This window comes from Phoxinus phoxinus, assembly GCF_949152265.1.
Source record: "Phoxinus phoxinus genome assembly, chromosome: 13".
Classification (NCBI taxonomy): domain Eukaryota; kingdom Metazoa; phylum Chordata; class Actinopteri; order Cypriniformes; family Leuciscidae; genus Phoxinus; species Phoxinus phoxinus.
The window spans coordinates 26,766,093-26,779,425 of NC_136888.1; the positions used below are offsets into that span (position 1 = coordinate 26,766,093).

The window sequence follows — 13,333 nt, forward strand, 5'->3', positions numbered from 1 at the left end:
TAATGTGCTCATGCGTTTTTATACAGGGAGCGACAGTTAGAAACGATATGGACAGCGTGGTCATCAGCCGCATTGTGAAAGGAGGGGCGGCAGAACGCAGCGGCCTCCTCCACGAAGGAGACGAGGTCCTGGAGATCAACGGTGTGGAAATCCGTGGCAAAGACGTCAACGAGGTCTTCGATATCCTGGTAATTAATTTTAACGAAAGATGGCAGGAAGAACAAAAATACATAAGTCTGTTAGGTTTTTGATTATAAAACAAGTTCTAAAATCATTTTTTAAATATTACTTAAGTATCCAAATACATTTTTTGGCTGTTGAATGTTTTAGGTTGTTTTTGCTGTGTTCACAGGCGGACATGCATGGCGTTCTCAGTTTCGTTCTCATCCCCAGCGCGCAGATCAAACCACCTCCCATTAAAGAGACTGTGGTGAGGCCTTCAGTCAGAACTAAAGGAATTGCTGCTTAAATGAAGCAGTGCAAAAACTAATCAATGTTTAAACCCATATCTTCATATTCACCCAGACGCATGTGAAGGCGCATTTTGACTACGACCCCTCAGATGACCCCTACGTGCCGTGCCGAGAGCTCGGCCTGTGCTTTCAGAAGGGAGACATCCTCCACATAATCAGCCAAGACGACCCCAACTGGTGGCAGGCCTACAGAGACGGGGACGAAGACAACCAGCCTCTTGCTGGCCTGGTCCCTGGTACCCTATATCACATACTATTCTGTGGATCCAGATCTGTGTTTAAATAATTCGACCTAGTTTTTTTACATTAACTTTAATACTGGCATGTCTTCTCATTTGATCGTCCAGGCAAAAGTTTCCAGCAGCAGAGAGAGGCAATGAAGCAAACCATAGAGGAGGATAAAGAGCCTGAGAAATCAGGTTAGGGTCGCAACACTCCTAAACGCATACGTACACTGCTCTTAATTCTCATTAACACTCATCTTCTGTTGTCAGGAAAACTTTGGTGTGCTAAAAAGAACAAGAAGAAGCGAAAGAAGATGCAATTCAATGCTAACAAAAATGATGGTGAGTCTTTTCAGAGCAATATTGGAATGAAAGTGTACGTGCTGAGGGGTCTCTAGACCCCTATTGAGCACGAAAAGGTAATTTTTTATCAGGTGCTCCTACATACGGTAATTCAGCATGTTGTTGGTACCCTCTCTGTTCTGTCGCATTCTTTTCTTTTTCGACTGTAACAACTGTCCGTGTTGACATATGCAATTAGTGCAAAAAACCAAGGTGTATGTGAGTATCTGAGTTTGCAGAAGTGCAATGTGCATGTACAGTATGTGTCTATTGTGCTGATGATGAAATTTACGTTGCACACTTCATGCATCCCCTAGCGTACACATAAAAACCGAAGTATACTTTGTGTTTCCTCTCGCTTTGCAGATTTTGATAATGAGGAGATTCTCACATATGAAGAGATGGCACTATACCACCAGCCAGCCAATCGCAAACGGCCCATTGCTCTAATCGGCCCACCGAACTGTGGGCAAAATGAGCTCAGACAAAGACTCCTCTCCAGTGAGCCGGACAGGTTTGCTGGTGCTGTTCCTCGTAAGTGTCTGAAAACATTTGATTGTTTTTTGTTGTTCATTATTGTTTATCAGGCTATTTTATTTTAATGTGCTGAACAAGAAACTCTCTTTGCCACAGACACTACACGAAGCCGCCGTGATATTGAGGTGAATGGCCGCGACTACCACTTTGTGTCCCGTCAGGTTTTTGAGATGGACTCTGCAGCAGGGAAGTTCATAGAGTCTGGAGAGTTTGAAAAGAACCTCTACGGTACCAGCACAGACTCGGTCCGACAAGTTATCAACACGGGCAAAATCTGCCTACTGTGTGTACACACTCAGGTGAGATGGACCACTCAGAACACTTTAGAAACAGTGCAACAATGCCTGGTGATCTCCTAAAACGTCCAATCCTGCAGAGTTTAGCTACAGCACAACTGCTTGGATGTTTCTAGTGATCTTGAAGACCTTGATTAGCTGGCTCAGGTTGTGTTTAATTAAGATTGGAGCTAAACTCTGCTGGGAGACGGTCCTCCAGGATCACCCTTTCCTAGCATTTAGCCATTTTTGCAAAGCAAGTACCACATGCATTTCCTTTATAAATATTGTTATTCACTATTTTCTTCTCTCTTTTTAGTCTTTAAAAGTGTTGCGCAGCTCGGACCTCAAGCCCTACATCATTTTCATTGCTCCTCCATCCCAGGAGCGATTGAGAGCCCTCTTAGCTAAAGACAACAAAAACCCAAAGGTAAACATTGACCCTGAAGGATCAACTCTTAGAGGCCATTCACACAGAATGTGTTATAGCATTCCACCGTGCTGGTTTCAGGGGCGGATCTAGGGGGTGGCCAGGGGTGGCCGTGGCCACCCTTTGCCTAAGCTTGGCCACCCCTTTGGCCACCCCTCTCACAACTGCTGTTTCTGTCTCTTTTTTTATTGTCAAGAATTACGTTTTTTAAACGCAGAACCGTCTCTTTAAGACCACTAAAAAAAACGCGCACTCCAACACCTCAGCGCCAGCGCAAGTCAAACGAGTGCGGAAATGTGCAGGTGCCGAACGAGCTTCAGCAGAATAACAAACAGTGATATACGCATAGTAAATATAGAGTCAATGTTTCTCAACTGGTGGGTTGCAAGACCGTCGAGTGTGCAGTCAAAGAAACAACAAGCGTAAATCTTTGTTTTTCTGATGCCACTTTTATTTTGACTTCTGTCAGATGCTGAGAAAAGCGGCGCGCGTTGTCCTCTATGGTTGTCCTACATCAGTGGGCTATCTTCGGTAAGATGAGATGTTGTCAGGCCAAATTTCATTAAAACTAACTTTCCTGTCCTGTCAGCCGTTGTACTGTGCTCGCGATGCGCAAATGCGGCGTGTTTTGACGTCAATTGACTCGTGAAATAATCAAAAAGGCGATTAAAGCTGTGTCAAAACTGCATGCATGCATCATGTATTTGTTATGTGTCACATCTGTCTGTAATAATAATAATAATCTGCTATGTGAGATCACAATATAAGGCACAAACTGATGTCATTTTTAAATGTAGCCTACAAATAAATGTGAGCACTGTGCATTTGTACTAGCTGCCGTTAATTTGTAAAGAGGACAAAAATTTATAATTTTTAAACCCTTAAAATAACTCATTTTACATTCTGGCATTTATGTGCTGTTGACTTCCGCCTTGTTCACATTCTTGCACATGAGGATTAAATAAATAAAAAAAATTCCCCTTTTTAATTTAAGTAGCCTATTATAGAACTGTTGCAATTATTTATTTTGACAACTAATTAACAGAGTGTTAACTTTTTCAGTTGCAACTTTTTTTTGACAAATTCAGAATTGGTTGAAGAATTCAATGATTATATAAAATTCACTGAAGGTTGATTAATCTTTGAGCTACAGTAGTTATCTGCATGTCTCATTCATGAAGGTGCAACAATGTAGAACAAGCTATTGGGGGTTTTGAGAACCAGAAGCAAGCTAACTGAACTTAGTGTGTGCCCCTTTATTAATATGCCTGGAGGTGGTGAATAATAATAATAAAAAAGATTAAAATTCACTCAGTATTCCATGATTCCTAATTCACTACTATCTCAATTACAATTAAGTATAAATTAACTGTATTCAGTTGTGTAGGCAGGCACTAAAACAGTCCAATACTTATAGTCAAACTCATTTTTAAATTAAAATAATAAAAATGTCCGTGCCACCCCAGACTGTTTGCTGGCCCTTGCCTGGCCACCCCCATGAAAAAATCCTGGCTCCGCCACTGGCTGGTTTTCTATTGTTCTATGTAAACATGCGTGTACTGACGTCATCTTGAGACCTTGGCTGCATTTAAAAGCTGAAAAATGCTGCATACAACAGTAGAAAGGCAACAAGGCACGTCTGAATCCAAGGATCACGTCACATTCTGTCAACTGAGATGCTTTCATCTGATCCATTCATCCACTTGATGACAGTTGAGCTTGAAAAATATATAAATTAGTATTGTAGTGATTAAATATTCGCTCCAAAGCTCCCTCTATTTAGTTGTACATAATTAAACTGTTATGCTGCTTCAGAAGTCTGTCCGAAATCAGCTCGTGTGGTACCTCTGCCTACAAAGTCATTGACTGATATGGCAGTAAGGGAACAAGTCAGCTACCTAAGCTTTTGGACCTTGTTTTTTTCTATTCTCCTGCCCGTTGTCTCACGTTTTTAAACACAAAAACGTGTTCTATGTGAATCCACCTTTAGACTACAAATCCACTCCAATACTCTTGGTTTCACACTTTTGTTGTTGTTCTCTCTTGTTTTAGCCTGAGGAGCTGAGAGACATCATTGAGAAGGCCCGGGAGATGGAGCAGAACTACGGCCACCTGTTTGACGCCGCCATTGTTAACACTGACCAGGACAAGGCCTACCAGGAGCTGCTGCGTCTCATCAATAAACTAGACACTGAACCTCAGTGGGTCCCCTCATCCTGGCTGCGCTGAGATGAACCCCACTCACAGCGACCCCTCCACAGACGGATGTAAATGAAGAGCAGATAGAATCACACACTCTCGGGTTTCATAGAGTTTAACTGACTGAATACCGCTGTTTTTACACCCCAGGATTGGACACTAGATAAGGACACCACGCCCCCTCAGACCTGGACAGAAGTGTCTGTCTGCACTACGCTGTCGGCAGGCTGGGGGAATGAGTTTTTATGTCATAATTTGTTTGATCATGGTGTGTTTTTGAGTCCGTTTAGCCACATTCCAGTGAGAGAGTTACCAGCACTTGGTGCAGCAGTAGAATTAGGGCTTCTATACTGCTTTTGATAACTATTTATGATTGTAAATATTCTATATGTATTTTTAAAGACGTTTTTGGACAAATGTGGAGATGGGTTTGCATTGTGGGAAAGCAACTGTACTAAAAGTCATCGTTTTAAAAAGTCCAATGAGATATTCAGACTCCAGAACACTTTGGGCTCCCTGACATTATTAGTGGACAATGACATTTGTGCACTCTGTTTTCTCCTCTTTTCACTCTTTACCTTTGATGTTCGATGTGACCAGAACTTCCAGCAGTGAGTTCAGTGCCCATTGTGTCTGAACAACTCTTTCAAGCTCACAAGACACCAAAAGGGATAACTCTTGAAGCGACTGATGCCTTCTATCCCTGTGGCGCTGCCTCAATGTTCCCATGGCAAGCAACACTGTGATTATGACAGTTTAATAGTAAACTTCAGGGTTTTCGAGAGTTTGCCAGGCCACATCTGAACATAGCTGCAATATGTGAGCGGCTAAATTTAAGTCTATGCTCTCTGTCTCAGTATTCACATGCACTTCCAGCACTCAGAAGTGTAACCAGTATTGTAAACAGTATTTGACAGCAATACAATGAGGTTCACCATCTGAGCGTCAGCACAGCCTAGTCTTAGTCAATGCTTCTGCACAATATAAAATGTTTCCTTTGTGATTTGTTTTTGATTGGATTTGAAGGTTCTGTGTTGTTTTACCCATTTCAACATGAGCAAAGGGCTTTTAACTTGTGGTGATGCTCTACATTATTAGGGTCTCATGAAACTTGTGATGAACATGTCCTGGTCATATTTCACCCTAATTCAGAAAGAAAGAAAGAAAGAAAAACAGGCTTCATTCTTTTTAAGAAAAGCATTAGAATCTTTTTAGGTTGTGATATTAACAATTAAGCATTTCCCTCCAAATTCTCATGAAATATCTCGTACTGCCCTTAATTTGCGCTTATGAAGTCGAATGGTGTATTGTAATTGTCAAAATACTGTTCAATCTCTGAATCGCTTTTGAGAATAATAAATAAAATGATCTGATTTTTTAATAGTAATAAAAAATTCTTAATTTACTTAATTCGACAATTATATGGTTAAAAAATAGGCTCCATTTTCTTTATGCAAAATGTTTTTTTTTTTTTTTTTTTTTTTTTTCAATTTGGTTTTGGGGTGTAATCTCACCTGGACGAGTTTCATGAGATTCTCCCGTTAGACTTTGGATGATCAAAAAACATCAGCTCTCTGTTGAGGTGAGATGTGTGTGTTTGTTGATGGTATGCTTGTGAATGCATGATTTTGGGGTGTGTGAGTGCAAATGCTGGAAGTAGAGAACTCTTGATCTTGATGGACAGAAAGGTGAGTGAGTGGTAACAACTCTTTTAAAGGAAGGACTACCAGTTATTGCAGGCAAGTATTATCTCCATGGCTGATTCAAGCACACACTGGAAGCAGCTTTACTGAGATTTGCTCTGCAGAAGTGGTTTTTTGTTTTGTTTTCTTGAGATAATCAATGTGTATCTAGAAAACAACCTAAATATTTTTTTAATGTACAGAATAGCTCAGACACTAGGAAAACACACCGTTGAGGTTTTTGCTCTTGTGCACTACAGTTTGTGTTCTGAGTGTGGATGAAGTCGGTAACCCACTGTGTCACATGTGATCTAGTTACATGCCAGTCAACTGGAAGTAGAATTAATGAATGTAAAAGAAGAATCACCTTTCCTTCTCAACTGTTTTTGTATGAATTATACAAGTGAATTAAAGCCCAGATTAATAGTGTCCGTCTCTTGTTGTTTATAGGTGTGTGATGGTAGCTGTATTAGTGCATGAAGATTCAGTGCAAACATTTTATTCAAATTCAGAACACCAGCTTTCCAGTTAAGTAAAAAAAAATATATATATATATATATATGAAAGTGTTATGCCTCAACCTGTTCATTCCTAGAGGAGAAAAGTGTTGGAAAACAAACATAAATACTTGCATAATATGGGACCTGATTTGGAGTTAAATAAAATTTACGGTAACACTTTAGTTTATCGTCCAGTCCAATCCTCACTATTAACTAGTTGCTTAGTAGCATGCATTTCATTAGGATATTGGTTTATTAGTACTTATAAAGCACATAGTAATGCCTTATTCTGCATGACCATATTCTACACTCCTAATCCTACCCAATAACTACAATTATTCTATAGTGTATATATTATTCTAAGGTTCTATACTGTATTCCACATGTTTGTACTGTTCTGGCAAGATGATTTTCATTGGGCTATGCTTATTAGGCTACAGCAATGAGAATTACAAACTCTAAAGTAAAATATCCACATGCATTACAGGTTATAAGACTGGTGAGGAAATTGTGCTTAATTGTCATGAAAATAAAAAACTAAATTTAGTAAGTCTGTTAATAAATATTACTCGGCACAGGCGTACAGTTACACTGTAACAAGGACATCTTAAAACAAAGTGTTTTTGAAAGAGAATGAATATCTTTGTTCAGAAAGGATACATTAAATCAATCAAAAGTGACAAATAACTTTGTATATTTACACACACACAACATTTTTTTATTTCAAAACAATGCTGTTCTTTTGAACTTTCTCTTCACAAAAGAACCCTGAATAGAATTTTACAGTTCCCACAAAAACATTAAGTAGCACAACTGTTTTCAACATTGATAATAAAAAAAAAAAATTGAGCACCAAAACAGCATATTAGAATAATTTCTGAATGATCATGTGACACTAAAGACTGAAGTGATGATGCTGAAAATACAGCTTTGTCATCACAGAAACAAAGTAGCCTCCATATTACTGTTATTTTACATTGTAATAATATTTCAAAACTGTTTTGCTATTTTGATAAAAAAAAATCTGGCTTTGATAAGTAGCCTATAAGAAAATTCCAAATCCAAACAATGTGTAAGTAGGCTACCATTGTGTGGTGGTGTCATAAACTGTTTCGTTATGAATAACAGGTGTGTACATAATGTAAATATTTACTGTAGTAAATGTAATGGAGGGAAAAATCTAATATTTTCTGACGCGTTATCGCCGAATCTTTCGGTCTGCAAGTGCGCCTCCGAATCACTGGATGGCGGTACAGAGCAACTTAACAAGCCGCGAACAAAAATAATGACTTCCTCTTCCGCCTGCTTTTCAACATGCTGATGAAATAGGGACCAGAGACACCGCTTTTCCGTTTCTCTTACTTCTTATTTTGTATTTATGCACTTGGATTTTCATCATCAAATAAAGGACGTTGACTAAATTCCAGTACACATATCTCCTGTATATCGGTAAGTGGTTGTTGTGGCTGAAAGTAGTGTGGTTTGTGCTAAATTGTTCTCATGTCATGAGAACAATTGTCAGTCGGGTTTATTTTATAGTTTACCGTATGTTTAAAATAATGGTGGATTTGTGTGCCTCAAGTCTTCACACTTCACTTCCATATAAAAAGCCGTTTAACTAAGAAGCTTTTCTCATGCTACATCCTCTGGCTGTGTTTTGAAACCCAGTGAGCGTTCTACATAGACAGCATTCTCACACGAGAGCTTTTCGCTCCTCCAGGTTCAAGATGCCAGGACTCAGCTGTAGATTCTACCAGCACAGGTTTCCAGAGGTGGAAGATGTGGTGATGGTCAATGTCAGGTCAATAGCAGAGATGGGCGCCTATGTGAGCCTGCTGGAGTACAACAACATCGAGGGAATGATCCTGCTCAGCGAACTCTCCAGGAGACGAATCAGATCCATCAACAAACTCATCCGGATCGGACGCAATGAATGTGTGGTGGTCATTCGTGTGGATAAAGAGAAAGGTGGGTCTGTGTTTGAAATGAAGGTTTCTTGCTATTTTTTTCCAACCATTCTTCCATTTTTAACCTGTGATATCCACATTTCCACAGGCTACATTGATTTATCCAAGAGAAGAGTCTCACCTGAAGAGGCCATTAAATGCGAAGACAAGTTCACAAAATCTAAAACTGTGAGTATGCCTTGCCTGTTTAATGGTGAAAACGCTTTGATAACCTTGACCAGTTTTAAAAGATTCTAAATATTTAGGAATATTATCTTGATTTTGAACTTAATTGAGATGGATTGGGTGTAACGGTACCCTCATGTCACGGTTCGATACATATCATGATACTAAACTCACATACAATATTATTGTGATACTCCAAGACATGTGGTAAAGGTTAACAAAACAATGTACTGTTGATTGAAATTAATAGGCTTGGACTTAGTGCTGGTAACCAAGTGCACAGGACAATGGTGACATGAGAATATAAATATTCATGATTCTGAAGCTGAAAATATTTTAGAGAATATGCTTGCACTCTGTCGCTGACTAGATATATTTAAAATAATATAGGCCACTTTTGACTGGTAACATGAGACATTTGGCATTATCAGGACCCACAAATATTCCCCCATTGCATTATTATACATTATACTACAGGGCCGTTGAATGCTTGAATCTGATTGGTTGACGAACGTTCTGAGGTGTGCAATTATTTTCAGGGAACCGCACGGCTAAAGTAGTTCCAGGCACGTCTTGACCTCATTACAGTTCCATATCACTTCGCGTAGTCAACTGTAATAACGGACAATATATACAATTCATAACAAGAAAAACCACAGCCCCATGCGCTTGATCTGCAATTTCCAATGTCTAACTTCACAATCAATGGAAACATGCAGTTTAATTTGAATAAATAAAGTATAGCCTACAGTCCTATACATAATCAATAGAAAATTAAACTGAATATTTAAATAAATTGATAGTCCTGTTGCACAGGTTTTCGTAATTGAAGATAATATAACAAATAAATAAAATTGATAGGCCTATACTTGTTAAAAGGGCTTTGTGTTTCATTTATTAGTCTAGTCTACTGTCACTAATAGAAAAAAAGAATGAACGAATTAAATAAAACGAATTGAATTAATAAATAAATAATAATATTGACGCACATGCTTCTCTCTAAGGCCGGTTATGAATGTAATTTGATACTAATGACTGATCATGCACGCGTTTTCAGCGCGTTCAGTCTGTGTTCACAGCGGTGTTTAAAATCTGCTGCATTCACAGTCAGAGAATGTTTCTAGTCGTTAAGTGTGTCCAGCATTAGTCTGCTATCAGCGGCTCAAACCTCCGTTACTAACTCTAAAATGACGTTTTGGAATTAGCAACGGAGCATGGGTTTAGATGCGCAAGGAATTAGTCCTACATACAAGAGCGTTTTAATGACAAAAACTTTACAAACGTCTTGAAATACATCATCTGAACAATATTTCGAGGTGTGGTAACTGTAGTATAAGCGGAATAATTGACTCCAGGCCGTTGAATAATTATAAAAATAATGCACACCCGAGGTGGTAATGCGGTCACGACGCGAAGCGGATTATTTAAATACTTTAAAATTATTTAAAGTATTTAAATAATTTTATAATAATTCAACGGCCTGTCGTCAATTATTCCTTACTTATATTCTCACACAGCTATTTTTGTTTTGGGTAAACTATACACAATACAGATTGTTTTTGTACTGTAATATACTGTGACACGATATATTGTGTATTGTTAAACCCCTAATAATGACAGTTTGAGCTGTTTTCTGCAGAGCTGCATTATAACTGATTTAACTTTGGCTTCCTGTAGCTCAAACAGTAGAGCGTTGGCGCTAGCAACGCCAAGGTCGTGGGTTCGATTCCCAGGGAAAGCAAGAACTGATAAAATGGAAAATGTGTTCCTTGAATGCAATGTAAGTCGCTTTGGATAAAAGCGTCTGCCAAATGCATAAATGTAAACTTTGTTTTATAACTGACTAATTTTGCAGCATTGTTATTGAACTGGATTGAATCAACACTGAATTGACTCGAGCTGCATAATGACACTGTCTTCTGTAGAGCTGCTATCTGAACTGAACTAGTTTCATTATTCATTCACTTTACACAAATATTGAACTGAATTGAATCAACACTGGCTTGAACTGAATAATGGCACTATTGTCTTCTGTAATTCTGTCTTGCAGCAGTTTTATATTTGAAGTTTGCATCATTATTATCCTGTTTATTATTGTGAAGCTGTTTTGAAAAATCTGTATTGTATAAAGCGCTACATAATGAAAGGTGGCTTACTTGACCAGCTGCTCACTTGAGAAAGTGGTTTCATAGATGCTGTATGTATGTTTGTTACAGGTTTACAGCATTTTGAGGCACGTAGCTGAAGTCCTAGAGTACACCAAAGACGAGCAGCTCGAGAGTCTGTACCAGCGAACCGCTTGGGTGTTCGATGAGAAGTACAAGCGGCCTGGATACGGAGCCTATGACATCTTTAAGCAGGCTGTGTCGTAAGTATGCATTCATCCATCAACCATTGGCTATGAAACGACCTTGTTTCTGTAAAGATGTTTTTAACTTCACAACGTCTGTATAAAGATGTGCTTTCTTTTTCTGTGTAGGGACCCATCTATTTTAGATTGTCTGGATTTGACGGAGGAGGAAAGGGCCGTCCTGATCGACAACATCAACAGACGACTCACTCCGCAGGCTGTCAAAATAAGAGCGGACATTGAGGTGGCCTGCTATGGCTATGAGGGCATCGATGCAGTGAAAGAAGCTTTGAGGGCTGGACTGACGTGTTCAACAGAGTGCATGCCAATCAAGGTAAAAACTGATTTATTAATTTATTCAAAAATGCCATTCATACATACAGAGACTTGAATACACCTTGTTATTGATAAACATGTTTTTTTTTCTACATTTTTTTAGATATTTTTAAGGTTGTGTGTAACAAAAAAATGTCTCATTAAAAGTAGTTAGGCATAATATTTTATTATTAAAGACACAGGTCTTTAAAAATCAAGTTAAAAGTACATATTTCCCTACATCTTAGAGTTTTTAAATGCTAACTTTTTTTTTTTTTTTCAAAACCAACTGAAACCTTCCAGTAGACCCTCCTAGTGATCCACACTTGCTCACGATTACATTGCTTTTGTTGCAGATCAACTTGATTGCCCCGCCACGTTACGTTATGACCACAACCACACTGGAGCGCACAGAGGGCCTTTCTGTGCTCAATCAAGCCATGGCTGTCATTAAAGAGAAGATCGAAGAGAAGAGAGGCGTCTTCAACATTCAGATGGAGGTGAGAAATGATACGGGTCACGGAGACTTTGCTAACTGAAGATATATTCAGTATGCTGCTGTAAATCTTGCTGTCTTGAATGTAGCGTTTGACTTTGACCTGTTTCAATATCCCCACAGCCAAAAGTCGTAACGGACACAGATGAGACAGAACTGGCTCGGCAGTTAGAGCGGCTGGAGAGAGAGAATGCCGAGGTGGACGGAGACGATGATGCGGAGGAGATGGAGGCCAAGACCGATGACTAGCTTGAAGATAGACAATAAACTAGCATTTCCATAATCATTCAGGAGATTTGAGAGTTACAGTGAATTGTTTATCGCACCAAAAGGACTGAAAAAGGCATTGATGGAAAGCACTGCTTCCATAACAAGCAGATTAAGGGTGAATTTTATGTTCCACTTGTAGCAGGCAGTGGAAGTGGATTACGTTCATGGACATTTGCTTATCTTATGAGTTGTTGCAGGAATTCCTTCCGTGAACACTAGAGTTTTGCTTTGGATGTATTAATATAGATACTATTTCAACATTGTGGTTGTTTTAAGTGACCTTTCTGTCTCCAGCCTTATTCAAGAAATATGCTGTTTGTGATCAAGAGGCTCTGTAATTCTTGATACAATATAGACAACCAACCAGTTTACTTCTCCTTATCAGAGCCCTCTGTTGTGGATGCAGAACTAATAAAATTCTAACATTTTCTTTTTCCCAAAGTGTTTGTCCTGTGTTATTTTGCTACGTGTAATATGAACATTAGATATCTAACAAAAGATCACTGTCCTGACTAAATTTTGTTTAGACCTGTCAGAATGGTTTTTGAGGGAAATTGCATACACGGTCACTTGCTTGTGTGTGTCTCTTCATATGGGTAAAAAGATCAAAGTTGCTCCGGCTACTTTGTGGTGTGTGAGTGGTTAGTTGTCGCAGCAAGCGAGAAAGGTCAAATTTTCTGGGAATCGCTTTAAAAAAAGAAGCAACATTGGCTTTTCAGAGATGGCAAAACCTGGGGGATTTTAAATGTAAAAGTGATGTGGACAGGACGTTTTTTATAAATGGCCATGTATGAAATGCCAAAGATGACAATAACAAAGAAATGTAAAAAATTGAGAATTTATACTTCTATTTCATTAGTGTAATTGTATTTTTTTCCACATGTATATTTTTTCATGTATTTCCACATATTTATTTTTAATTACATTTAGCTCTTTTTGTGGTTCTGCAAAAGGCTGGCTGTCCTCCCACCCTTCTATCACTCATCATATCTTTTCATAATGGAATGAAAGGCAGAGTTCAATTTGATGGTGACTTATTTCCCTATAAATCGAGGTGTGAAACAAGGCTCCAAACTGCTCCAAACCTCTTCTGCATTTATTTCACCTC

General features: G+C 38.8%; 2 protein-coding genes across 3 annotated transcripts in view; both read left to right on the forward strand.

Annotated features, from left to right (window-relative positions):
* The window catches only part of pals1a (protein associated with LIN7 1, MAGUK p55 family member a), a 32,036-nt gene extending 25,445 nt beyond the window's left edge, over positions 1 to 6,591 (forward strand). For both annotated transcript variants that reach the window (XM_079633717.1, XM_079633718.1), the window contains exons 7-15: positions 27 to 188; positions 353 to 430; positions 526 to 709; positions 821 to 892; positions 968 to 1,039; positions 1,406 to 1,573; positions 1,673 to 1,875; positions 2,171 to 2,281; positions 4,334 to 6,591. In XM_079633717.1, coding sequence (XP_079489843.1) covers positions 27 to 188; positions 353 to 430; positions 526 to 709; positions 821 to 892; positions 968 to 1,039; positions 1,406 to 1,573; positions 1,673 to 1,875; positions 2,171 to 2,281; positions 4,334 to 4,510 — 1,227 coding nt within the window. In that variant the 3' untranslated portion in view covers positions 4,511 to 6,591. The remainder of the gene's footprint in view (positions 1 to 26; positions 189 to 352; positions 431 to 525; positions 710 to 820; positions 893 to 967; positions 1,040 to 1,405; positions 1,574 to 1,672; positions 1,876 to 2,170; positions 2,282 to 4,333) is intronic.
* Positions 6,592 to 7,875: 1,284 nt separating this feature from the next.
* Positions 7,876 to 12,751, forward strand: eif2s1a (eukaryotic translation initiation factor 2, subunit 1 alpha a). The gene is made up of 7 exons (XM_079633267.1): positions 7,876 to 8,111; positions 8,383 to 8,630; positions 8,718 to 8,797; positions 11,011 to 11,162; positions 11,274 to 11,478; positions 11,816 to 11,959; positions 12,079 to 12,751. The coding sequence occupies exons 2-7, from the start codon at positions 8,390 to 8,392 to the stop codon at positions 12,202 to 12,204; spliced, it is 948 nt and encodes a 315-aa protein (XP_079489393.1). The 5' UTR covers positions 7,876 to 8,111; positions 8,383 to 8,389; the 3' UTR covers positions 12,205 to 12,751.
* Positions 12,752 to 13,333: the final 582 nt, after the last annotated feature.

Bases quoted from the DNA above. Each gene is read 5' to 3' on its own strand.
- eif2s1a (XM_079633267.1), top strand. From the start codon at position 8,390: ATGCCAGGACTCAGCTGTAGATTCTACCAGCACAGGTTTCCAGAGGTG. The intron at 8,798-11,010 runs GTGAGTATGCCT...TGTTTGTTACAG, and splicing joins AGTTCACAAAATCTAAAACT to GTTTACAGCATTTTGAGGCA. The intron at 11,960-12,078 runs GTGAGAAATGAT...ATATCCCCACAG, and splicing joins TCTTCAACATTCAGATGGAG to CCAAAAGTCGTAACGGACAC.